This window comes from Anabrus simplex, chromosome 1, assembly GCF_040414725.1.
Source record: "Anabrus simplex isolate iqAnaSimp1 chromosome 1, ASM4041472v1, whole genome shotgun sequence".
Taxonomy (NCBI): Eukaryota; Metazoa; Arthropoda; class Insecta; order Orthoptera; family Tettigoniidae; genus Anabrus; species Anabrus simplex.
The window spans coordinates 1,206,989,106-1,207,016,696 of NC_090265.1; the positions used below are offsets into that span (position 1 = coordinate 1,206,989,106).

Below are 27,591 nucleotides of genomic sequence, written 5' to 3' on the forward strand. Positions count from 1 at the left end.
CCACAGATAATATATATCAGCATACAGTTATAGACGAGGAAGGAGCCACCACTCTGCATCAAGAAATACTTACGTACAACCAAGACCATAACTTTCTCCAATACTTAAAGATAATATTTCACTCACAGCTGCACATACTTACCTCCATCTATATAACTGGATTTTGTTAACAATAGAGGCTTTTCACCACACATACAAGTGGAGACATTTAAATATACAATAAGACTTCCTAAGAGAACTACAGCATTGCCTATGAATGCAAGCACTGATTTATTTACAACATTGGACTCAAAACGAGAAAATAGATACAAGCAAGACGCATACACTCATTTCTATGAAATGTTTTATATTCATATTTTAAAGGATTTTAACCTGTACTGTGTATTTTAATGTGTGATTTTAACATGTACTGTGTATTTTAATGTGTTTAATGTATTCAAGCTTAAGTTAGGTTCCACAAACAAATTCTAGTCTTGAGGAGATACTTCTATACCTAAGTACCTGAATTATAATATATAACCATTTTACACTCAACATGCCCAATTTGGACACTTAGAGACATGATGCTTCCCCATGGCATCTCCCTTTAGAAAAGGCATACTAACTAATGCTTGACACATATGTAAAGGTATTCATGTACTGTTGATGATGACTATTTAAAGTCGAAACCAGTCTTGTAAACTAATTCTTACAATAATAAAATTGTATTGATAAGGTGGAACCTTTTCTTGTCTATAAATAATACAAAGCAGTCGCGTGAAGCAACATGGCGGCGCACAGTCTGACCGAAGCAGAGATTCTTGAGTCTCTTTCGGCTGATTTTGATGATAGTGACCATGAAAGTGATAAAAATTTTGAATCTGGCCATGAAAGTGATATATCCATTAGTGATTCAAATGACGATATTGATATCAGCATCGCAAGAAATCATGGAGGATGTGATAGTATTGTGACTCGTCCCGGTCGCAGTCATACCATGCTGACTTCAAGCATACCTTGGAGATCGTGGAGAACGGGTGATGCAGGATTAGCCAAATTTCCTTACAGATTAGTCAGTGATTCATGATGATTCATGAGTTGTGGCAATAGACCTAAAATAGAACTAGAGTACTGGTAGCTATTTTTTACTGATCTGTTGATAACGTCTATTGTCCATGAGACAAATAAATTTGCCAAAATGAAAATACAGCAAAATACTCCACTTCAGAAGAGCTCTATCTGGTTTTATTGTAAAGCTGTGACTTTAGAAGAACTGAAGGCGTTTATTGCTGTAATTATCAACATGGGAATGAACAGTAAGGCAGAAATGCAAGATTATTTTAGTGAAGACTGGTTGGATAAGCAAGCAGGGCTCCATCCAAGCATTTGCTATGAACGCTTCCATACACTCAAGACATACCATTAAGAAAGTGAGAAACATGATTTTGTATCATGTAAATATCATACATTCATTAATTTTGTAGTTCATTCCTGTATATATTGTTACAACCAGTACTTAATACCAGGTTTTAAAATATGAAGAATGCTGACAGAAATAAAATACAAGTTGGGAGAAATCAGGACTTACAAATAATTCGAGTGGAAAGAGTTAAAACAATAATCCCCACCACCACTGTTATGTAATTACATATTTCCATTCCTTTACTTGTAGACAAATGAAAATGTTGGTGAACTGTGGTTCTGATATTGTTATACCCGTGTTTCATTTTACATATTCTCAGTAATATTACATATTCTTTACATATTACATGAAGAACGTAACTTTTTTTTTACATTGTACCGACACAGATAGGTCTTATGGTGACGATGGCACAAGGAAGTGCTAGGAGTGGGAAGGAAGCGGTCGTGGCCTTAATTAAGGTACAGCCCAAGCATTTGCCTGGTGTGAAAATGGGAAACCATGGAAAACCATTTTCAGGGCTGCCGATACTGGGGTTCGAACTTACTACCTCCCGAATACTGGATACTGGCCGCACTTAAGCAACTGCAGCTATCGAGCTCAGTGTAACATTTATGTGCATATCTAGGTAATTATTCTTTTTTTTTTTTTAATTGTCAGATTTAATTTTCAGACTATAGTAAAAGAATTGGAAAGTTCCATCTCATGTAGAATATATTTAAATTGCTAAAGTTGGCTTTAAAATTCCCTTAAAATTGGTATTTCCAACCCTCTGTCTGTGAAATACAGTAGGTCTGAGTGCCTCAACTGCATAAAACAACACTAATCCTTTCTCAGAATGTAGGATAGCTAGGTGCCTTTCATTAGTCAGAGTTTCTAACAAACTCCATGCAGTCTTGAAATATAATTTATTCAAGCTCTCTTTTTTACAATTTTGACTTTACGTCACACCTACACAGACAGCTCATATGGCAACGATGAAATAGGAAAAGGCTAGGAGTTGAAAGGAAGCAGCCATGGCCTTAATTGAGGCATTGAGCGCAATAGTGGCCCAACCCAAAAAAATGTAGAAAATGAGTTACAGCGCGCAAAATGTTGTTCATAATGGTAACTAGGAGAGCAACAGTGGCCCAGACCACATTGCGAAACCCCCGACAGATGGCAGGCGAGAATGTGTTGTTGCACTGGAATTAATCACAGCCTCCCAGAATGCAACACTGACCCAACCATTCCAGCTGGTGCGTAGGTTGCTGTTGTGTCTGTTATTATTTTGTACATGTACGAAAAGTGGGTAGTGTTACTGACTGTGCGAAAGTATGGACCTCATCAAAGAATGTAAGTGTTATTATCATGTGAATACATGTACATACATTATGAAATATGTATACTTTGTACTGCTATGGACAAACTGCCAATCAAAACCTCACTTTTGTTTCGTTGGCATGTGAAGTTCTCATTATAGTCATTGATTTTCCCTTCTAGACAAGTCATCTAATTCAGGAATAGATGAACCGTCATATTCACCTTCTGACAGTGGAGACAGGCATGATTCCGCGAATGAAATGCGGCGCATAGGGAACATGATCCGTAGAAACATTACAGTTCATGATAGAGATCCTGAAGCACAGTCAACGAACAAAATACTAGTAGGACAGCACAGAACAGTAATGAATGTGAAGACCAGTGTAGAGGTAGAAAGAGAGTTAGAAATGAGGCAGGTTGGAAACGTAATATCAGAAAAAGACTTCAAAACTCTGGAAAGTCATGTGTTTCTGCTAGGGAAAAACTTATTATGGAGAAAATATTCAAAGAGTTTGAATGTCACTGCAACTTAAAATGTCATACGTTGGTTTCTCTAATGCAGAGGCACAAAATATTTGATTCATTTTATGCACTGGGAGACTACAATTTACAAACAAGTTATTTGTGTGGCCTTATTGCAGTGTGCCAGAAGCATAGAGTTTATACAAAATCGGACTCACACAAACGTGAAAATACACTAATTTACCAAGGTATGTAAAACATTCTTTAAGGAGACACTAGGAGTTTCCCACAGCAGGATTATACGGGCTTTAAGTCGAACATCGGATAATACTACACCTCCTAGAGAAAGGCGTGGTAAGAAGTGTTGCCCTGGCAGAACGTCAGATGAACGACTTGACCAGGCAAAGGAATTCATATCTCAATTTCCTACTTATTTCTCTCACTACTAAAGGCAAAAGAGCCCACATAAGAAGTACCTTGCACCTGACCTGAATGTAACTATTGTGTGTAACCTGTATGTAAAAAGTTGTGATGATCCAGTTCCTTCATAGCCTACATTTTTTGCCAAACATTTAATAAGAATTTCAGTACCTCCTTTCATCCTCCATTAAAAAACACATGTAGGAAGTGTGATGAATTTGCAGTTTGTAAGAAGACATGATTGATTGATGTTTGTTGTTTAAAGGGGCCTAACATCTAGGTCATCGGCCCCTAATGGTATGATTTGAGACGAAATTAAATGACAAATTAAAAACCCAAAATCCTCCACTGACCATAATTCAAAACATGAGGACAAAGAATGAATGGATGGATGGATATGAATTTAAAACAATCAGTGGAACCGACCCACAGTGCCTCACATGCACAGAAGCTGGCGTAAAACAATAGTATTACTGACCAAGGGACTGCTTCTATAGCACGATACTGAATCGATGATGCTTGTAGTCGAAAGGAGTCCAAAAACGAAGTCGTCGGCCCCTCATAATGGTACTTATTGCTAGAAAAGTAGAACCATGGTAGTTGTCATGTTGCGGTACTAATCAAGAGTAGCGTAGACTCGCGGTACTCCACACATTATGGTACTACTCACAGGTAAGGAAATTCGCACATGTATTACAGACCTACTGCGAGCAGCGCCATTGACAGGCAACGCAAACCTATGGTGTTCATCATCTAAGTGTACTAACCACAGGGACTTGTACTACCGCGTGGTGTTCCTCATATAGTGGGTACTAATCATAGGCAAGCCAGAACCATGGGTTCCGTCATCCCATGGTGTCGCTCATATAGTGCTTCTAATCACAGGTACTGTAAAAGCTGTCGCGTTCTTGTTTGCTACTAATCACAAACCTATTTGGTACCTAACATAATGGTACTACGCGCAAGGAAAAGCGACCCATGGTGTTCCCCATGTGGTGATACTAATCACAAGGATTTTCATGGTTCTAACATAATCATCCGTTGGTCACCCCTTTTAGTCACCTCTTACGACATGCAGGGGATACCCTGGGTATATTCTTCGTCTGCGTCCCCCACCCACAGGAGGTCGTAAGAAGACAGCACATGGCGATGCACTACACGTGATTCAACAAGAAAGTAGCTTTCATTTGAGGAAAGCTGAGGCAGCAAGGACTGCAGTGAAGGATGATGCAGTGAAGGGTACCTCCGAGAATGATGTGACAGTCACTGCATTTGACCTGATGAAGACCCTGCAACTCCAGTTGTCACTGCAGGAATAGCATACTATACGAGACAGTTGTGGATGTATTGTTTAGGTATCCATAATCTCAATAATAATGAAGCATTTATGTATGTCTGGAACGAATCACAGGCATCTCGTGGACCTCAGGAAATAGGATCCTATGTAATCCATTATATCAAAACGTTTGTAAAAACTACTAAATTAATCATGTACAATGATCAGTGTGGAGGTCAAAACCAAAACTCCAAGATGGCTTTGATATGTAACTACATAGTTACATCCAATAACTTCACCGTGATAGGAATACACTACAAATTCCTTGTTTCAGGCCATTCATATCTAGCTTGCAATCAAAATTTTGGATTAATTGAAAAGGCAAAACGTTTTCATGGCAATGTTTTTGTCCCAGATGACTGGATAACTGTAATTGAACGTGCCAGGAAAAGGCAACCCTTCAAAATAATCAAAGTGACACAAGATGATTTTAAGTCAACAAAATTGTTGGAAAGTAATACTACAAATAGGAAAATTAAAGCAGACAGGGATCACGTTCAATGGCTGAAAATACAGTGGATTAATTTTGTAAGTACCGAACCTTATGTAACGTTCTACAAGTATTCAAACCAAGACCTCAGTCCCTCTTATAACGTCAGTTTCCAGAAAAGAGGACCTAATAACATGCAGTCTCCAGAGCTACCTTTGTTATACCCACAGGGTAGGAGAACTGACCAATGCAAGTACAATGACTTACAGACGCTGAGCAGTACATGCCAAATGTTGTCCAGGAAGGTGACAGATTCGGACAAGGTTCTGTGATGGTGTGGGCTGGCATCAGTGTTGATGGCCGTACAGATATTTTCGTCGTCCGTGGTAATCTTACCGCTGTGGGGTACATCGAGCAGATACTTCTAAAGCATGTGTTGGTTGCTGCATACGGTGTTGGCCCTGAAATTGTACTCATGCACGACAATGCCAGGGCTCATGCAGCGCGCATCACCAGAGCTGTCTTGCGAGAACTGGACATTCAAGAGATGGAATGACCAGCAGTGAGTCCTGACCTTAATCCCATCGAGCATGTGTGGGATAGGCTTGACAGAAGTGTTCGTGGGCGTCCTGTTCTACGATAGACTCTCCAAGACCTCGAACAGGCTCTCACTGACGAATGGTAACTGATACCGCAACGTGACCTCCGTCGATTTATACAGAGCATGCCACATAGGTACCAAGCTGTGATAAATGCTCGTGGAGGTAATACACCACACTGAAGCTTTCCAACTGTGATAAAAATCCACCCTGGAGGACTGTTATCACTTTGTTTTCGCTCTTGGTCTTGAATTTTAGGATTCTTTTGCACTCGATATTCTGCACATGGACATTCCCAATTACATACCTGCCAACTTTTAGAAACCAAAAATAGGAAGATTTTTTAATTCTTGGATTTCATCACATATATTCCACCAAGGTGAAAAAAGGTCAAGATAAAAGGCATACATATCTACAGTTACAATGTGAATTGACCATTCAATTTAAAATCTTAAACTACCAAAACATAAAAATGGTTACAAGAAAATGTACCTGATCATTCTCATTTATGACACCTCAGCAAATAATAATATTTATGTCACAACGACACACGCAACAGAATACATAATACCGTATTTTCTCGCGTAATTAACGCACTTTTTTGACGAAAAATACAGACGAAAACTTTGGATGCGTAAATTATTCAAGGAATTCAGATATTTACAATTCATTTACATTTAAAAGATACATCAAATATCATATAAACACAATTGGTTCAACTCATTTGCGGTTATCGTCATTTGGCGTAAAATTCCAACGTGAGATTTTTTCTGAAAAGTCAAATAGGGTACATCAGGTAAGTTAGACACGTGGGATTGAAGTACCGACACTGGAAAATATTCTTCCCATTACGAGCTGGCAATACGACCTGAACTGAAATAAACACGAACTAATAAAAGTACAATTCATGTAATGTCACAACAATGACATACCGGCAAAAAAAGGAAAACTGTCCAACACGAGAAGGGCCGGGCATCGAAGGAGGGACCCTGCTACATTTCCCCATACCGTTCGTATCCAATCTTGCACGAGTGACGTGTCCATCCACCCTTCTTCTTGAATACGAACGTGGATCACACGCGAAAATTTTGCTTTAGACATTGTTTTTCGTTTTAGAACAATGTAAGGTGCAAACTTTCTGACATCAGCTGTTACAGCAGGCATTGCAGTACATCGTCGTTTTTTGCTTCCGGTAGCACGTACGAATACCCTGCATGTTCCTTTCTTATCGATTGTTTGACTTTGTGGCATATGGAAACTGACTGGCGTCTGACCTGTGGTTCCTATAAGGGAGATCAAATATTCCTTCACTTTAAGCTTCTCAATTGCAAAGCGATGAAAATGGTTTAAATAATTTGTCATTTTTTGGGCTAATGATGTTCTTCGTCAAAGTGGAAGTCCATTTCTCTTCATAAAATTAATCAAATCCGAGACACTGATTCCATGTGCAACGGTTATTTCATGTTCTTTAAAATACTGCATTTCGTGAGAAATGGCTTATCCAACGTTACGTAACAAAATCGTATATTTAAGTGCAGTGGGATTACCTGCCGACTAATAACAGCACGTTGTCCTGTATTTGGAATGCCCGCTTTCACAATAGGAAGCTTGCTACTTGAGTAGTTGACATCTTTCTTTCGACACGCATCCAGAGCTGTGTGATGGATGTTCGAAGTTGTGGGTGCGTCAAATATGTTAACATTTCTTTTTCTCCACTTTGGACCCAAAAATATTGGGATGCGTAAATTATGCAAGGGCGTTAATTACGCGAGAGAATACGGTAGTTTCTTTATCAGACAGTAAAATGAACGGAAATTTATAAGCATCTCTGAACACTTGGAGATAACGTTTGTTATATTTTTTGGCCACAACGAGAAAATAAGGTACTTGAAACTGTCACCGACACAATCCCCTTAAAAACATTCAACTCATTAAAATTATGCCCATAAATACGCGAAACTACCACATATAAAACAATTCAATATGTCCCATACATTATTAACATACGACTTTGGCAGTGGGGGAAAGCATAGAAATGCAAGAAAAAACAAGTGGCCTACAACTCCGATGAAACTACGCATAGAAACGATGTTAACAGGGCGCGAACAACAATAAACTCACTTTCATCCCGATTAACTGAGTCGCTAGCGTGCGCCAGCCTGTCTTGCTTACAGGACGATTGCCGCCCCGAATTCCCAGCTGTATAAGCCGCACACGCTGCTGTGGTGAGCAGGAAACATGATACACGAAGGCGCCGGATGAAACACTCACGAAATAAAGCATCAAATAAATATGCTTGAAAATGAGGTTTCGTAAATTACACAAGCGGATAAGAATTTAGCCTAGGGGAAGAGTATTGGCCGTACTAGACGTTATACTGGTCAAAAATAGGAAGAAGTAAAAATAAATAGGAAAATCGGAAGACAAGTTAAAAACCAGAAAGTTTCCAGGTAAATCGGAAGGGTTGGCAGGTATGCAATTAGTGCAACCAAAAGCCAGCGGTCACTATCGAGACATTCACTTGGGATAACCTTAACATCAATGATGAACTGGCTAGCACATCTATCAGTTATTGTATAGTCTCTCACTGTCTTGCGCTTCCCATCCCAATTATAGCATTTTATGGCTGTCTCCCTTCTGAAACCAAAAGTTTTGTATGCTCAAGTTATTTCATGCACAGAAGTCTATCAGGTTTTCTCCCTCCTGGTTTCTATACCACCACCGCCATGGGGGCCTATGATGTCTTCACAGTCTTGACTATCTGTCCCAATTTGGGCATTCAGGTCTCCCAAAATTGTGATGTTGTCTTCCTTTATTTGGTCCTCTAGATCTACAAGGAACCGATTGTTTCCGTCTGCAGAACAGCCTACCTGTAGGGTACATACCTGGAGAAAGGTATGGAATACCTGGCTGACACAATTTCATTTTAATGATTCTGTCACTCATGTAACTGATGTCCACCTCCAAATCAACAACTTTGTGGGGAGCGAAAGAAACTCTATTTCTGGCTTCATTAGGGTTCCCACTCCAGTACAACATATATCCATCTGTTAAGTTTTCTTTCCTGAACCTTTCCATTTCATCTCACTCCATTCTAAAATCCTGAATGTGTATCTGTCCATGAGGTTTACAATTTCTTCGCATTTACCAGTAAGGGGGAGGATAATGAGAGTTCCAAATTTGAGCTGTTTCTTCCTGAGTAATACCTGTCCTTTCCTGCGTCTCCGATGAGCTTCGGGTTGTTGGCCGTCATAAGTTGGTGAGCTGCATTAAGAGTTGTTGTCATGTCTGGTAATTTTAACATTTTTACATCCAAGGCTTGTTAAGGTTTTGAAAGCAATGAACTCACCAACTATGTTCAGTTGGCTTGCTAGGCCTAACACTGTAGAGGATTTTCTGTCAGGGTAATCTTTCTTCGCCTTTGGCAGTCCCCTGCCACTACTGCAAGGCAGCAGTGTTTTGGTGAATTTGTGTGTTATATCCTACACAAAGGCTTTACCAAGTCTCCTAAGGGAGAACTACTCTGCCCTTAGCCGTTGAATCTCCCTTAGTTTGTCAGGTTTGGTGCTGGCCGCTCAACCCTTGGCCAGACAGTCGCAGGAAGTACCGTCTACTGTCACATGCAGTAGCAGGGTGTTCCTGACGTGACTTGTCCTCTCAATGCAATTCTCTTATGTGTAAGCTCCTTCAAAACAGGATGTGCTTAATTGGTTGAACTATTCAGTCAGTTTCATGTCATAAACCAGCATACTGCTTGCTGAGCCATTATTTCATTGTCTAGCTCTACTTTTGCTACCTGCTCCCAAACATATATAGAAGTGAACATGCCAAGTCTGGACTGAATGATGATTTGGAATTATACTGTCATTGCCGGAAGTCCAACAGGGCATCTGGAATAAGACTAATACAAGGCCTAAGGATTTCCTCTAGTAAGCCCACTCTTAGAGAATATAAAACAGTTAAAAATATTGAATGACTTATTTAAGGTGCTATATTGTGTACCGACAGATAGTGGCAATCATACTTACACAATACTTCATCAAATTTAAAGAATCATCTATGAACATCTGAAAAATGTGGTCTCCCTCACATTTCTTCTGCATACGACCATCTTGAACTCTTTGTAATATGGTAATGTGAACCATTTATCCAGGGTAAATTGTCAAATTGTCTCTGTCTTTCCCACACATCAAATGAAAGCTAATAACAAGAATGCTTAAGCCAACACACTCGTAGCAAAAACCAATCATCAGAACCATTAACTCTTATAACTAAATCAAATAGAAAAAAAGAAGTTTCCATTATCAGTAGTCACAGAACTAAAGGTTCACCATTTGTGGCAATTCCTCAGGTTACCGTTAAAGAGTCTGTCACACACAGATGAACAGAAGTGGTAACTGGACCAAACACTGGTGAATATCGACCATAGTGCAGATGTTACTGGACACTGCAGTGGTTGTAGCTTTTTGGTATCATAATATATTAAGCAGCTGCACACAACTTATAAGATACTCTGTGAATATGCAGCACTGTGAAGCTGAAGTACTAGTCAAATCAGGTAATGTGGTACATGATCAAAGACCTTCTCAACTTTCAGAAAATTGAGATGCAATAACTTGATCTTTTCACAGAATTAGTATAAACTGCATCAATTGAGAAGCAATTTTTTTACAAATTTAAGTTGAGTTTTTCCAATCTTGCTAATCTGCTTAAAAATACGTTTGAGGATCTTCATCATGTCTCAGAAGCTAGGATCCAACAATAATTTAACATACTCAATGAGACTGTCCTTCTTTTTGAAGATCGGTATAGTGATGCTCTGTTGCCAATCTGTCGGCATTCACATGATATGGTTAAAAAGGAAACATTAACCAACATTCAGCATCACCATCTTTGGGAACATCATAGTACATTCACAAGATCATCTGAGCCAGTGGCTTTTCCCGATTTCATTTGCTTCATAGAAGTCTTGACTCCAGCGATACTTGTTGGATAAGTCCTTCAATGGCACTGTTGTCTGGGACTGATATGAGGCAATATAATGAATATTGTATACAGTGCATTCCTGTGTAGTTTTAACTGGAAACAAGGATACTGCATCATCTAACCCATACACTCATTACATGGGTGACGTTAGTCTGATGTGTCTTATTGTAGTGTCTAAAATGGAGTATGTAACTGTTCTAAATTAGATCTAATTTTATATACATTTCTCAAAAGGAAATATTGGAAGAAATATGGTTGTCATTACAACATACATACATACATACATACATACATACATACATACATACATACATACATAATCATTATAGACTGTTATGCCTTTCAGCGTTCAGTCTGCAAGCCTCTGTGAATTTACTAAACGTCGCCACAATCCTCGATTTGCAACTAGTGTTGTGGCCTCATTTAGTTCTAGACCTCTTATCTTTAAATCGTTAGAAACCGAGTCTAACCATCATCGTCTTGATCTACCTCTACTTCTTTTACCCTCCATAGCAGAGTCAATTATTCTCCTACGTAACCTATCCTCCTCCATTCGCCTCACAGGACCCCACCACCGAAGCCGGTTTATGCGTACAGCTTCATCCACCAAGTTCATTCCTAAATTAGCCTTTATCTCCTCATTCCGAGTACCCTCCTGCCATTGTTCCCACCTGTTTGTCCCAGCAATCATTCTTGCTACTTTTATGTCTGTTACTTCTAACTTATCAATAAGGTATCCTGAGTCCACCCAGCTTTCGCTCTCGTAACGCAAAGTTGGTCTGAAAACAGACCGATGTAAAGATAGTTTCGTCTGGGAGCTCACTTCCTTCTTACAGAATACTGTTGATCGCAACTGCCAGCTCACTGCATTAGCTTTACGACACCTTAATTCAATATCACTTACTATATTACCATCCTGGGAGAACACACAACCTAAATACTTGAAATTATCGACTTGTTCTAGCTTTGTATCACCGATCTGACATTCAATTCTGTTGAATTTCTTACCTATTGACATCAATTTAGTCTTCGAGAGGCTAATTTTCATACCATACTCATTGCACCTATTTTCTAGTTCCAAGATATTAGATTGCAGGCTTTCGGCACAATCTGCCATTAACACCAAATCGTCAGCATAGGTCAGACTGCTTACTACATTTCCACCTAACTGAATCCCTCCCTGCCATTTTATACCTTTCAGCAGATGATCCATGTAAACTACGAACAGCAAAGGTGAAAGATTACAGCCTTGTCTAACCCCTGAAAGTACCCTGAACCAAGAACTCATTCTACCATCAATTCTCACTGAAGCCCAATTGTCAACATAAATGCCTTTGATTGCTTTTAATAATCTGCCTTTAATTCCATAGTCCCCCAGTATGTTGAACATCTTTTCCCTCGGTACCCTGTCATATGCTTTCTCTAGATCTACAAAACATAAACACAACTGCCCATTCCTCTCGTAGCATTTTTCAATTACCTGGCGCATACTGAAAATCTGATCCTGACAGCCTCTCTGTGGTCTGAAACCACACTGGCTTTCATCCAGCTTCCTCTCAACGACTGATCGCACCCTCCCTTCCAAGATGTCAGTGAATACTTTGCCTGGTATACTAATCAATGAGATACCTCGATAGTTGTTGCAATCCTTCCTGTTCCCTTGCTTATAGATAGGTGCAATTACTGCTTTTGTCCAATCTGAAGGTACCTTACCAACACTCCATGCTAATCTTACTACTCTATGAAGCCATTTCATCCCTGCCTTCCCACTATACTTCACCATTTCAGGTCTAATTTCATCTATTCCTGCTGCCTTATGACAATGGAGTTTATTTACCATCCTTTCCACTTCCTCAAGCATAATTTCACCAACATCATTTTCCTCCTCCCCATGAGCTTGGCTGTTCACAACACCACCAGGATGATTTCCTTTTACATTGAGATGTTCAAAATATTCCCTCCACCTCTCCAGTGATTCCCTGGGATCTATTATGAGTTCACCTGAATTACTCAAAACACTGTTCATTTCCTTTTTCCCTCCCTTCCTAAGATTCTTTATTACTGTCCAGAAAGGTTTCCCTGCTGCCTGACCTACCCTTCCCAGGTTGTTCTTTTTGGATTCAACAACTATTTGTTTCGCTCTGTTTCTTTCATCTACGTACAACTCCCTGTCTGCCTCGGCCCTTGTTTGGAGCCATTTTTGATAAGCCTTCTTTTTACGTTTACAAGCTGCTCTCACTTCATCATTCCACCAAGATGTTCGCCTTTTCCCATCTTTACACACAGTTGTTCCTAGGCATTCCCTTGCTGTTTCTACTACAGCATCCCTGAATGCCACCCATTCTGTTTCTATATCCTGAACCTGCTTACTGTCCACTGTTCGAAACTTCTCACTAATCATATCCATGTACTTCCGTCTAATGTTCTCGCCCTGGAGATTTTCTGCCCTTATTCGTTTGCAGACAGATTTCACTTTCTCTACCCTAGGCCTAGAGATACTTAACTCACTACAGATCAGATAGTGGTCTGTATCATCGAAAAATCCCCAGAAAACTCGTACATTCCTAACAAATTTCCTGAATTCGAAGTCTGTTAAGATATAGTCTATTATGGATCTGGTACCCCTAGCCTCCCATGTGTAGCGGTGAATAGCCTTATGCTGGAAGAATGTATTTGTAACAGCTAAACCCATACTAGCACAGAAGTCCAGCAAATGCTTCCCCTTCACATTAGCTTCCATATCTTCCCCACATTTACCAATCACCCTTTCGTATCCTTCAGTTCTATTTCCAACTCTCGCATTGAAATCGCCCATTAGCACTATTCTATCCTTGCTGTTGACCCTGACCACGATGTCACTCAATGCTTCATAAAACTTGTCAACTTCATCCTCATCCGCACCCTCACATGGTGAATACACGGACACAATTCTAGTCCTAATTCCTCCAACTGACAAATCTACCCACATCATTCGCTCATTTACATGCCTAACAGAAACTATGTTGCGTGCAATGGTATTCCTGATAAAGAGCCCTAACCCAGACTCTGCCTTTGCCTTTCTAACACCCGTCAAGTACACTTTATAATCTCCTATATCTTCCTCGTTATCTCCCCTTACCCGAATATCACTTACTCGTAGCACATCCAGATGCATCCTCTTTGCTGACTCAGCCAGTTCTACTTTCTTTCTTCCATAAGCCCCATTAATATTGATAGCTCCCCATCGAATTCCATTTCGTTCGCCAAGTTGTTTCCAAGGAGTCCCTCGCCTGTCAAATGGGAGTGGGACTCCGTTACTCCCATAGGTCCGAGGCTTGCTTAAAATGTTCTGAGCTCGGTAGATTCATGAAGCAGGATGCTACCCTACTTGCACATAGTCCAAGTGAGGATCTCTCCTCTAACGGGTTGTGGACCACCGGTGAATTGTATAGTCCTAGCCGCCTGAGCACAAGGAGGGCCAGGACTCAGAATATGTCCAAGATGCTCACTCCCATTCCATAGCAACTGGTATCCCGACTCTCAGGACCACTTACTAGGCCACTCAGCCGTTGACCATGGTTCACGAACTAGGACGTGACTACAGTAACCCGCAAACATGAAAGAAATTAGCACGAATGAATATAACTTATTCTCAAGTGTGTTTCTCAAACTTAGTACCAATTTGAACATCAATCGATTTAATGGCCACATTTTGAATAATACTTTTTTATATTCATGCACAAATATGGTATCAAAATCAGTGCAGAGAAGCAAGACCATGGAGGTATCAAGAGAAAAAAGACAAGAGAAAGGCACTGTGAAAATTGGTGGCAGTCATTTTTTTTCTTGGTTTTTTGTTTGTTTGCTTTTTTCTTTTTTTGTTACAAATGCCTTTATGTCGCACCAACACAGATAGGTCTTATGCTAATGACAGAATAGGAAAGGGCTAGGAGTTGGAAGGAAGCGGCCATGGCCTTAATTAAGGTACAGTTTGCTTGGTGTGAAAACAGGAAACCATGGAAAACCATATTCAGGACTGCCAACAGTGGGGTTCAAACACACTATCTCCCAAATGTAAACTAACAACTGCACACCCCTAACCACATGGCCAACATGCTTGGTAAAATTAGTGGTCAAAAGCTTGAAATTTTTGACAGTTTCAAATACCTAGGGAGTGAATTAATGCAGAATACAACATGCAGATTAACAAGAAGGTGCAACAAAGCAATGCATTCTACCAGAGTGTAAGAAACCTTGTCTGGAATAAGGAAGTACCAACGAAGTGAAAAGAGGTTACGTACAAACTGTATTATGCACCCATATAGACTTATGTGGCTGAGACCTGGACAATGGCAAGTAGGAAGGAGAGTAGAATTCAAACCAATGAAATGAAATACCTAAAGAAGGTTTTTTTTTTTTTTTTTTTACACAATTTGATTTACGTCACACCAACCACACCAACACAGATGGCTCTTATGGTGACAATGGGTTAGGAAAGGCCAAGGAGTGGGAAGGAAGTGGCCGTGGCCTTAATGAAGGTACAGCCCCAGCATTTGCCTGGTGTGAAAATGGGAAACCACGGAAAACCATCTTTGGGGCTGCCGATAGTGGAGTTCGAACCCACTATCTCCGGTACCTAAGAAGTATGACAGGAAAGACAAGGAAAGTCATTGAGAAATAAAGATATGAGAAAGGAGGTAGGAATGGAAATCCTAAATGAGAGATTTGATAGGAGTAAACTAAGATGGCTTAGACATGTAAAGGGGGGTGGAGGAGAAAAGAATACCGAAACAATGATAGAGATGAAGTCTGAGGGAAAGAGAGCAAGAGGGGGACCTAAGACAAGGTGGATCGATTCAATAAAAAGGAGTGCAAGAAGAAGAAATATGGACTGGAAATAATTATGGAAGAGGAATGGTGGAAGGTGGAGAAGAAGTGCCATAAATGGCCAGATCTAGCAGGAGCTGGATAAGAGAAAAGGAGGATTATGATTAATCCAAATTAAATTTTACTAAAGTACAAATAAAAATTAAAACTACAAAATACTGACTACTTATTACTTGCTTGCGGGTTGGTATAAATTAAAAATAAATCAAGAATAAAATAAGATTTCAAGTTCTAATATGCACGTATATCTACAGCTTTTAATAATATAGATAAATACACAAGTTCTAACTGAAAATACCTATATTTCAAACTACATTATTCATGCATTCAAAATTCAAACATTGTTTCCAATATAAATTTTTACACACAACGTATGCAGTTAATAGAGTTGCATACCCGTAACGTCAACAAAAGTTCACACACAGTAGGAAGTTGAGCGCTGTCAAAATTCTTGTGCACAGTTACAGCAGAAAACATAATACGAAATACAAACACATACATAAAACAGTTACATCAGAGAACAAAATGTAAAATACAAACAGAATTAAGCTGAAAATGTGAAGTAACTTCACACCTCAAACTAAGCATGTTCCTAGATGAGAGTAAGAGTCATTTTGCTAGAGCAGCAATATGCTAAATGGCATAGCTACAATTTTCAGCTGAATTCTATTTAAAATATTCCACTAAATGAGATCTTCCAAAGTCACTTCTAACACTGAAAATACCTATACTTCAAACTACATTATTCATGCATTCAAAATTCAAACATTGTTTCCAATATACATTTTTACACACAACATATGCAGTTAATAGAGTTGCATACCCTTAATTGATCAAGCCAATTCCTTATTTCCAAGAATGACTGCTCATTAGTCAAGTCAAAGAGAAGCAAGAATCCCATTGCATCGCGGTAGAACGCTGTGGTTAGGCTACGAAATCTACATTAGGAAGCAAAAAGAATTGTTTGTTAGTGACTACATCATTGGCCTACAACGTACAATGGAAATAAAACACAAATACCAAAAGTTAAAACTGAGCACACTACTGAAGTTAAGAAGTTTGAATAGAGTCAAAGGATTACTGAAGGAACAGTTAAAATGCTAATAAAGACACAAAGGTAAGCTGATTATAACAGAAATTCAGTGGATATTCATCTAGCAAATTTAATTTCACACCTACATAAAATTTCCTTCACCATACACGAATTCAAAAAATAGATGTATGCAAAAGGAAAAGCAAGCATTTCAAGATTAGAATAGCACAAGACTAATAAATAAAACTTGACAGCCAAGTAAGAAGACAGTAGTAACCAAGTAGGATACCAGAATGATCTCTTTTGAAGCTAGATATTTTCATAGAAGCCTTTATCAGTGAAAAAGAAATAAGTAATCAGAATATATCAAATTGACCATTATAATGAAACAAACCAAACCAGGCAATAACAAGATTAATGGTAAATGAGAAAGGAAGGAAAAGCAACAAGTTTTATTGAGTTTGTTTACATAGTAATGGTTTATATAACACAAATCTACAAGCAGACTGACAGACCAAGTGACAAAAGGAACCAGTTTTAAAGGATAATCTTCTAAATCACAAGTCACAGGAGGACAAGCAATATTCAACTTTTCTTGGAGGATGACAGTGCCAAGATAGAATGTATAAAGTAATAAAAGACATTTGCCTTTGGAAACTAGTGTCATTGTAGAAACAATACATATGATTCTGTTTTCATTAGTGGTTTAATGTCGCACTAACTAGGAAAGGTTTCTGGTGATGATAGGATAGAGAAGGGCTAGGAATGGGATGGAACCAGCCATGGTCTTGATTTGCCTGGTGTAAAAATGGTAAATCACAGAAAACAATCTTCAATGCTGCCGATGGTGGGGTTCAAACTTATCAACTCCTGAATGCCAATTAACAGCTACACAACCCATAACACCCAGCCAACTCGCTCAGTGCAGACAATGTAGGGTACCATGATGTTAAATTTTCTTAAATCAAGATATACAATTTATTTTTAAACTACATTATTTTATACATATGACAAGGAAAGAAAATCAACTCCATACAACAATAACAGAGAATTACGCAAATAATTTAAAAAATTTAAGAAGAGGAAAAATAAATTTAAATTAAAAATGAATGCAGTACTGTAGCGATAACCATTGCTTCAAAGCAATAGTTTAGTTCAGCATCTGTGATATTGGTAGCGTGTTCAATGTTTTCGCTTTAAAATAGCATAGTTTCTGTAGTAATACTAATCATGTGTTTAATGAGTGATGTATACAGTAGAACAGCGTGTATTCATTGTGTTGTGCTATGCGAAGCATTCTTCTTATACAGAATGCCGCTTTCGATTCACTTGCAAATTTCCTGGCATCCTCCCTCCCCATAGGAGTACGGTAGGTAAATTAGTAAAGAAGTTGCGCACCACCGGGTCCATTCTTAACAAGAAATCACGCAGGAGACAAACCGTTTTAACAGAGGAAAAGCTTGACGAAATAGGAGCGCTCTTGGAAAGAACTAGAACAAAATCCCTGTCGCGTCTCGCCGTACAAGCTAATGTGTCATGATGATCTGCCTACAAAGCAACAAAACTGTTAAAAGCAAAATCGTACAAACCCACCCCTGCCCAATATTTAAGAGGACCTGACAGTTTTGCTAGGGTTCGGTATTGTAACTGGTTGCTTCAGTTGGTTCACGATGAGTATGTTGACCCAGAACTTTTATTTTATAGTGATGAAGCATGGCTACACTTAAGTGGCTATGTAAATAGTCAAAACAATCACTACTGATGTGCAGAAAATCCCCACCAGCTGCATGTCCGTCTATTTCATGATGTAAAGATAGGAGTTTGGTGTGCAAGAAGTGCTCACAGAATTATAGGGCCTATATTTTTCCGTGAAACAATAAATGCTGATCGATATATAGACCTCATTCTCAGACCATTCTTTCAAGAGCTGATGGAGAAGAAAGGAGTAATGGTTACTTCATGCATGATAATGTAACAGCACATACTGCTAATCGGTCTATGGAGGTAATACGGGAAGTTTTCGAAGATCGTGTGGTTAATTATCCCCCTAGATCTCCTGATTTAAATCCCTGTGATTATTACCTGTGGGGGATGCTGAAGGGAAAAGTGTATATGAACAACCCTCACACAAGAGAAGAACTACAAGAGAACATTACACAAGTTATTTCGAACATCACATGGGCTGAGATTCGCAGAGTGTCTGCAAACCAATTTACGAGGTGTTTGACAGCTGAGGGACAACATTTTGAACATCAAATGTAATGCCAGGTAGGTTTTAGACTAATAGTTTCACTAGAAATGGATTTCTATAAGTGTGAATTGCCGTGATTATTGGGAAAGAAAAGCGTGCATTATACTGGCTAGCGACAGAGTGTCATTGCGCCAGCCGTGCCGTGCTCTGAGTGGTGCTGCGGAGCAAGCCAAAAGAAGATCCTGTATTTTTTTTTTTTTTTTTACAATTGGCTTCTTTACCTCACACCGACACAAATAAATCTTATGGCGACGATGAGATAGGAAAACATTAGGAGTTGGAAGGAAATGACTATGGCCTTTATTAAGGTGAACAACCCTCAAACAAGAGAAGAACTACAAGAGAAAATGGGAAACCATGGAAAACCATCTTCAGGGCTGCCGACAGTGGAGTTTGAACCCATTATCTCCCAAATGCAAGCTCACAGCTGCGCACCCCTAACTGCATGGCCAACTCGCTCAGTGAAGAGGTTTTCGAACTGCATTCTGTCTGATGAATACGTGTGAAGATTTCATAAGTTCTGGGTGGATGAAAACAGATGCAGTGTGATGTCGAATGTTGACTGGTTTCAATGAGGCCAAGTGCTGCTTCAGGTTGAGGATAAAAGAAGGAATATCAGAGGTCACTGGCATTGGATAAAAGAAAATCAGTAGGTCATTTCTGCAGGAGTGATATTGTATTCCGGTATCACGTAAGTATGGAGGCCCATTAAGACAGAGGGCAAGTTGTTGATCCAGTCATCTGAGAGGCGAGCTCTTAACTCTTATATGCTCAGCGAGCCGATCTATGGCTCTAGTGGTAATGCTTAAAACACTCAGCGTGGCAATCTATCGGCTGTGTTCGGATGGCTTTATTAGTACCTTAATGGACTCCTAGATGTCAGGAAAAGACAGCAATAGTACTTTTTGGATTTAGTTTACACTTTTCTCAAGGGATAGAGACACTAAGCTCATCTGTTTGAAACAAACATGAAGTTATCAAACCACGTATGTTTACCGCATGGCGAGCTGGTGTGTGCTGCTTGAGAGTATAGTCTTCTTTAAACTTCGAAATACGTGTTTTGCTTCATTATATTGTTTCCATTTTAATAGTAGTTTATTGTTTGTTATATTTTGTTTATATTCAACATTTATCGATGTTCTCAAGTGAAGTTTAGTTTAACATTCCGTGTTTTTAAATTTTCATGCCACGAGTAAGCCTTTTTTTTTTTTTTTTTTTTTTTTTTTTTTTTTTTTTTTTTTTTTTTTTTTTTTTGCCCTTTTAAGGGACACTGTACCCTTGATATCGAAATAAGCTAAGTCAGGTAGTGCATGGAAGACACTTTCTCTGTAAGATGGTGGAATGTAAGGTACGAGTTTTTTCTGTAGAATTATTACAAAACAACTCGGATCCCTCAGGTAGCACCATAGTGGTGAATTTCAATGAAGTTTAAGAACTTGAAGTACTGCAAGAATGATCCAGAGCATGGAGCAGATGGTGTTAGAACCACAAACACATTGTGGAATTCAAAAAACAGAAAATGCACAGCCAAAAACCTCAAAAAAGTGAAGTGATGATATAAAAATAGAACAGCTTGATCATATTGAAAAGAACTTCAAGCAAAATAATATGAGATCAGTTTTACCAAGTTTTTAAGAATGTAATTAAGGGATTCACTCCAAGGAACCTGGGTTTTAATAATGAGTACGGAAAGCTCAATGGAAGAAACCTGAACAGTCAGCTCATTATTTTCAGAAAAGTTTGAACTGTGACCCCCATGAGGAAGGACTTGGTTCTGAAACACCCACAGAAAAACTGCAGAATTCACATCTTCCTGGCAAAGAAGAAATCAAAACCTGCTCCTGTTCAAGTGTGTTCTTGAGAAAGTTTTCACACAGAATGAAGTTGGCAACAAATTATATCCAAAGTCGAGCAAGAGTGGGCTGCAAAATCACTGGCATCACATTTGATTACCTGACCTTTGCTGATGATGTAGTGATCCTAGCAGATAACATCCCAACAGCAGTGAAATAAATAGAAATACTATAAAACATAGCTGCTACGACTGCCTGAGGATCTTATTTGAAAATACATTGTACATGGACTCAACTGAAATGGACCCTGTTCATAAGATCGAAATGGTGTACGGAAGAATCTGGAGGACTCAGAAATGTAAATACCTGGGCGAGGTCCTTACGCCCAATGGCAATGAAAAAGATGTTGGTAGGAGAAGGATGGCCTTCAAACTGTGATACTTACAGGTCAAGGTCTTATAGGTAAAACTGAGGCAATGCTGCACAATAGACCAGAATGCCCATAAGCAGAGGCAAAATAGAAGATCCCATGATCGAGAAAAGATAAAGGAGTTCCTCACAAAAATCTAGGACCCAAGAAAGTGTCAGAGGGTTTGACATTCCATCGAAGATCCAACAGGGTACTGTATGACAGAATAGAGAAGATTACCACCACAGTCAAAAAGAGGAGGCTGGCCTTTTAAAGATACCTGAAGAGAATGAACTATGCTACAATAGATGGGCATATTGAATATTGGCTCTTCAACAAAAATGGGAAACTCATCCCCACTGGCTTAAAGAAGTGCACGAAAATAAAGGGAGGAGGAATAAACCCCAAAGAAATTAAAGACAGAAAAACCCTGTGGATACCCACAATGAACGTTATTTCACATCTGTAAGTTCAATTATTTCTGAGAAAAGTGTACCAGTGAGAACTTACACAATACTTTGCACTCATTTTTTAAATTTTTTAATTTTTTTTTTAGAGCATGCACACGTACGATTACGGGGAAGTTAGCGTTTCAAAACTCAAGTATTGGTAAGTGTCAAGCTGTCAGCTTCAGAAAATATGGTCACATTGTAACCTTATATTTGATGTTATCTTGGGATCTGACTGGCTAAGTTTATACTCAGCTCGGTTAGATTACAATGAGACGATGGTATATTTAAGGTGGGATAATGAGGATATTAAAGTCACATGGGATGCCGAAGTTCAGACGAAAGTGGAGGTTTGTAACATGTGGTGTGTCAATGAGGTTTCAAAAGATGAAGAAGAAAGAGCAAATTTTAAGTTATGTGAAGTGTGGTTAGAGGAGAACCAAGGATGATGCTTTGAGAGAAGCGGTAGATAGTAGTAATCTGGAAGGAGGTCAGAGGGACCAATTGTTGTATGTATTGAGAAAACACAAGGAAGTATTTTCATTGAAACCTGGCAAAACACATGTGTATGAACACTCATTTTCAGTGCTGGATCAAAGTACATTCGCTGGACCGAGATATCCAATACCACATAAATATGCTAAAGCAGTAGACAATCAAATAGAAGCCATGTTAGAGGATGGTATTACTGAAGTTTCGAGTAGTCAGTGTGTCAATCCTTTATTGGTTGTACCTAAGAGCGGCGGTTCTGTCCGTTCATGTATTGATGTGAGAGAGATGAACAGACGTATTGCGGCTGATCAATTAAAATCGTTAACTGTAGAGTAGCTGATACAGGATTTTCAAGGGAAAGTTTGGTTTTCTACTGTAGATTTACGTAGTAGTTTCTGGCAGATTCCGTTAAGCGAGGAAGATAGACCTTTAACAGCTTTCAGTCACAAGAGTAATCTGTATCAATTCTGTCATGTCCCATATGGCACTCGTACTAGTTCTTCTGCTTTAATTCATGCTTTGAATATTGCTCTGGGGAACGAAACCAACCACTATGCCACTATTTATATTGATGATTTAGTCATTTCGCCTAGCAGTCTTGAAGAGCATTTAGAACATCTCGACAGGGTATTTACCAAGTTAGAACAGGCAGGTTTCACTCTTAACTGGAGAAATGCATATTTTGTCAGCCCGAAGTCATCTTTTCAGGACACCGTGTATCTGCAGTAGGTGTGACTCCAGGCACGAGTATAGAGAAAATATTGAATGCAAAAAGGCCCAGGAATATAAAAGAATTGAGATAATATATTGGAGTATAATTTTTTTTTTTTTGAAGATTTTTAGTAAGATTTTCCTACTTATTAGAGCCGTTTAGAGATTTGCTGAAAGCTGGCAATAAGTGGAGGTGGGCAGAATACCATAAGAATTTGATTAAAGCAGCTGAGAAGCGTAGCAAACAGCAGAAATGTCAGGTGTTAGACGAATTTCAGCTAGGAGATTCTGTTCTGTTACAAGTTCCCATGCTCTCGTCCAATGAAGAGAAGGTGACGAAGAAATTATTTTTGTTGTATCAGGGTCCATTCCAGATTCATTGCTGTGTTGGACCTTGTGCATACAGATTGAAAGGTGATGATCGTGTCATGTTGGGCACTTATAATATTCGCTCTCTGAGACGATATATTTTTGCAAATGAAGCGTAATGTCTCGCAGGTGTTGTTTTGATAACACTAAATGTACTTGAGTTAGAAAACGTGAATTCATGTATAGGTTGTGAACCTAGACCTAACACTATTGTAGAAGCCATGAATAACTTGGGAATTACTTATTGTAACTGCAGAAGGAAATTAACGCAATAATTTTCTAAGTATATTTTTTGCAATGAAAACAAGAAATTGCTTGCTGCCATCTAAGAGAGGTAACCCACGTGTGATGACGTGTGTGTGGTGTATATAATTATAATAACCTGGAACTGCAGAACACTTTGATGGTGAAGTGCAAAGATAGTGTTATTTACCTGTTGTTGTAAATATTATGAGTATTGCTGACAAACTTCCGGAAGAAAATCGGCAGGAATTATTACTTATGTTATATGGTATCATTGAAACAGACACGCTACAGTGAGATACAAGATTTGATTATGTATGTTTTTATTAAGTGTTTGTAAGATGTAATGTTGTATATATCAGTCGTATTGGTGTAGTGTGTTATTTTCATATACAGTATGTCATATCTGTAAATAACAGGAGGGCGTATGTAACCATCCAGGCTTCTCCAGCCATATTAAATTAGTGTACAATCCTTTTACGCGATATCACTCGATATCAAGATTATTCATAAAGATAGATTAATTTAACTTCTATCATTTGTAAATACGGCTTTTGGAATCATATTGTATATATTAGAACATCATTCATACCTGCCAACTTTTAGAACCCAAAAATAGGAAGATTTTTTAATTCTTGGATTTCATCACGCATATTTCACCACAGTCTACGTGAAAATAGCTCAGGATAAAAGGCATACATACCTACAGTTACAATGCAAGTTGATCATTAAATTTAAAATCTTAAACTAAGAAAACATAAAAATGGTTACAAGAAAATATACCTAATCACTCTCATTTATGACACTTACATACGAATAATAATATTTATGTCACACCGACACACACAACAAAATCCATAATACCATATTTTCTCGCGTAATTAACGCACTTTTTTTGACGAAAAATACAGGCGAAAACTGCGGATGCGTAAATTATTCACGGAATTCAGATCTTTACAAATTATTTATAATTCATTTACGTTTAAAAGATACATCAAATATAATATGAAGACAATTGGTTCAACTCATTTGCGATTATCGTCATACAGCGTAAAATTCCGGCGTGAGATTTTTTCTGAAAAGTCAAATAGGGTACATCAGGTTTCAAGTACCGACACTAGAAAATATTCTTCTCATTACGAGCTGAAAATACGACCTGAATGGCATACCGAAAAAAAAAACTATCCAACACGAGAAGGGCCGGGCATCGAAGAAGGGACCCTGCTACATTACCCCAAACCGTTCGTATCTAATCTTGTACGAGTGACGTGTCCATCCGTCCTTTCTGTTGAATACGAACGTGGATCACTCGCGGAAATTTTGCTTTAGGCATTGTTTTTCGTTTTAGAACAATGTAAAGTGTAACCTTTCTGCCATCAGCAAGAATTGCAGTACATCGTTGTTTTTGGCTTTCGATAGCGCGTACGTTAACACTATATGTTCCTTTCTCATCGATTCTTCGACTTTGTGGCGTACGGAAACTGATTGGCGTCTGACGTGCGGTTCCTATAAAGGGAGATCAAATATTCCTTCATTTCACGCTTCTCAATCACAAAGCGATGACAATGGTTGAAATCATTCATCATTTTTTGGCATAATGTTGTTCTTCGTCGAAGAGAAAGTTCATTTCTCTTCAGAAAATTAATCAAGCCTCGGCTAACCTTCAAATCCGAGACACTGATTCCATGTGCCGCAGCTATTTCTCATTCTTTAAAATACAGCATTTCGTGAGAAACGGCTTATCCAACATTGCCCAACAAAATCATATATTTAAGCAGATAATCCTCTACTTGCAGAAACTTGCCGCTTTTTGGTCCGCGAAATGCTTTGGGAGACTTGTTGGCTGCTTGAAGTGCACTTCTGTTACCGCGGTAGCGTACGTTTCATTTGGACACTGAATACTTGCTGCCCGCTGCTCTATTCCCGTATGTTTCGACGTAAATGATCACCGCGAGTTTGTATGATGCAGTATTACTGGAATACTGTGTACTGACAAACAATTTTGAGATCACAGAAGGTCCCGTACCCGAAACACTCGTAAAACTAGTGCAGTGGGATTTCCTGACGGCTAATAACAGCACGTTGCCCTGTGTGTGGAATGCCTGCTTCGCGATAGGAAGCCTGCTACTTGAGTAGTTGACATCTTTATTTCGAAACGCATCCGGAGCTGAGTGATGGATGTTCGAAGTTGTGGGTGCGTCAAATACGTGAACATTTCTTTTTCTCCACTTTAGACCCTAAATTATTGGGATGCGTAAATTATGCAAGGGCGTTAATTACGCGACAAATACGGTAGTTTCCCTTAGACGGTAAAATGAACGGAAATTTATAGGTATCTCTGAACACTTGGAGATAACGTTTGTTATATTTTTTGGCCATAACGAGAAAAGAAAATGCCAGAAACTGTCACCGACAAGAACCCCCTTAAAAACAGTAAATTCATTAAAATTATGCACTTAAATACGCGAAACTACCACATGCAAAACAATTCAATATGTCCCATACATTATTAACAAACGAATTTGACAGAGAGGGGGAAAAACACGTGGCCTACCACTCCGACGAAACTGTGCACAGAAAAGATGTCAACAGCGCGCGAACAGCACAATAAACTCGTTCTTTCGTCCCGATTAACTGAGTCGCTAGCGCGCGCTAGCCTCTTGCTTGCAGGACGATTGTCGCCCCGAATCCCCAGCTGCATAAAGCGCGCACGCTGTTGTGGTGTGCGGTAAACACGATACACGGAGGCGACGGACGAAACACTCACGAAATAAAGCAACAAATAAATACGCTTGAAAATAAGGTTTCGTAAATTACACAAGTACGTAAGAATTTATCCTTTATCGAAGGGGAAGAGTATTGGCGGTACTGGAGGTTATATTAGTCAAAAATCGGAAGAAGTAAAAATAAATCGGAAAATCGGAAGACGAGTTAAAAACCGGAAAGTTTCCGGGTAAATCGGAAGGGTTGGCAGGTATGATCATTTATTATTTAAATTATTATATTATGTAGGATAGGAATTCATTATGTATTGTAAATATGGTCAATGTTGAGACAGAGTTGGTGTCATTTCATCTCATACTTGTGTACACGTAAAAGTTATTCTTGAAGCGGGGAAGTTGGATGACTCACGGGTTTAACTCATGAGCAAAGGTAGTATACAGCGACCCGCGCGCGAGGCTTACAAGCCAGGCATCTACATCATCGCCACACCTACTGGTTACTTGTGAAGAATGAAGAGAGGGAGATGATAATGCGATATACGAATCAGATGCTTCGTTGTATTGAGATTTGGTATTGAGCTGCTACCAAGAGTGGGGAGAGCCCGGGGATATATTATCTAGTGCGGAGCAACCCTCGACTCACACTACCAGAACCACAACTATTTGATTATTATTGAGACAGTGAGTGGTCGCTTCGAGACATAGTTATTTTCGTACAGTGAGTTGTCGCTTCGACACAGTGCGTAGCTGCTGTGATGCTGTTGGATCAGGGTGAGACGAAACAAGCTTATGGCCTGTGATATATTCTATAATTATTCTGGACGGAGAACTACGTTTAGTTCAAGTCCACAGAATTTGGTACAAGTCTGTCTTGTATCAGTAGAATAGCTAAGTTGGATTGAGATTTCTGCTCACATGGAAAAATTCATATCTCTGAATTTTCTCCTCCTACAATCAACGGTGATCAATTTTCACAAGTATAGTGGCAACGTCTAATTTAAAGACTAGGCAATTAGGGAGTGCTAGTCCAGATAGCCCAAACCATATCACAGAAGGAAGGAAGGATGTCCATGGAGCCAATTCTACAACGCGAAGAGGGGAACGAGTAACCACGGAATATAGATGACCTCAACAGAAGCTGCAATTGGTGAGACTCAATTAGATAAAGCAAGCAACAGTTAATTTCAGTAACGTAAACTCTAAAATTCCTCCAAGCTTTAAGGAACTTTTCCGATTCATCTCATTGTATAATAAATTCATTTTATTTTATATTGTGTTAATTTTCTTTCTCAAGCGATACTTGATGGTTAATTATTTA

The 27,591-nt window shown here is 39.0% G+C and overlaps 1 protein-coding gene across 4 annotated transcripts in view; it reads right to left on the reverse strand.

Moving 5' to 3' along the window:
* The window catches only part of Rab27 (RAS oncogene family member Rab27), a 169,483-nt gene that overhangs the window by 41,414 nt on the left and 100,478 nt on the right, over positions 1-27,591 (reverse strand). For all 4 annotated transcript variants that reach the window (XM_067137559.2, XM_067137558.2, XM_067137560.2 and 1 more), the window contains one exon: positions 16,624-16,738. In XM_067137559.2, coding sequence (XP_066993660.1) covers positions 16,624-16,738 — 115 coding nt within the window. The remainder of the gene's footprint in view (positions 1-16,623; positions 16,739-27,591) is intronic.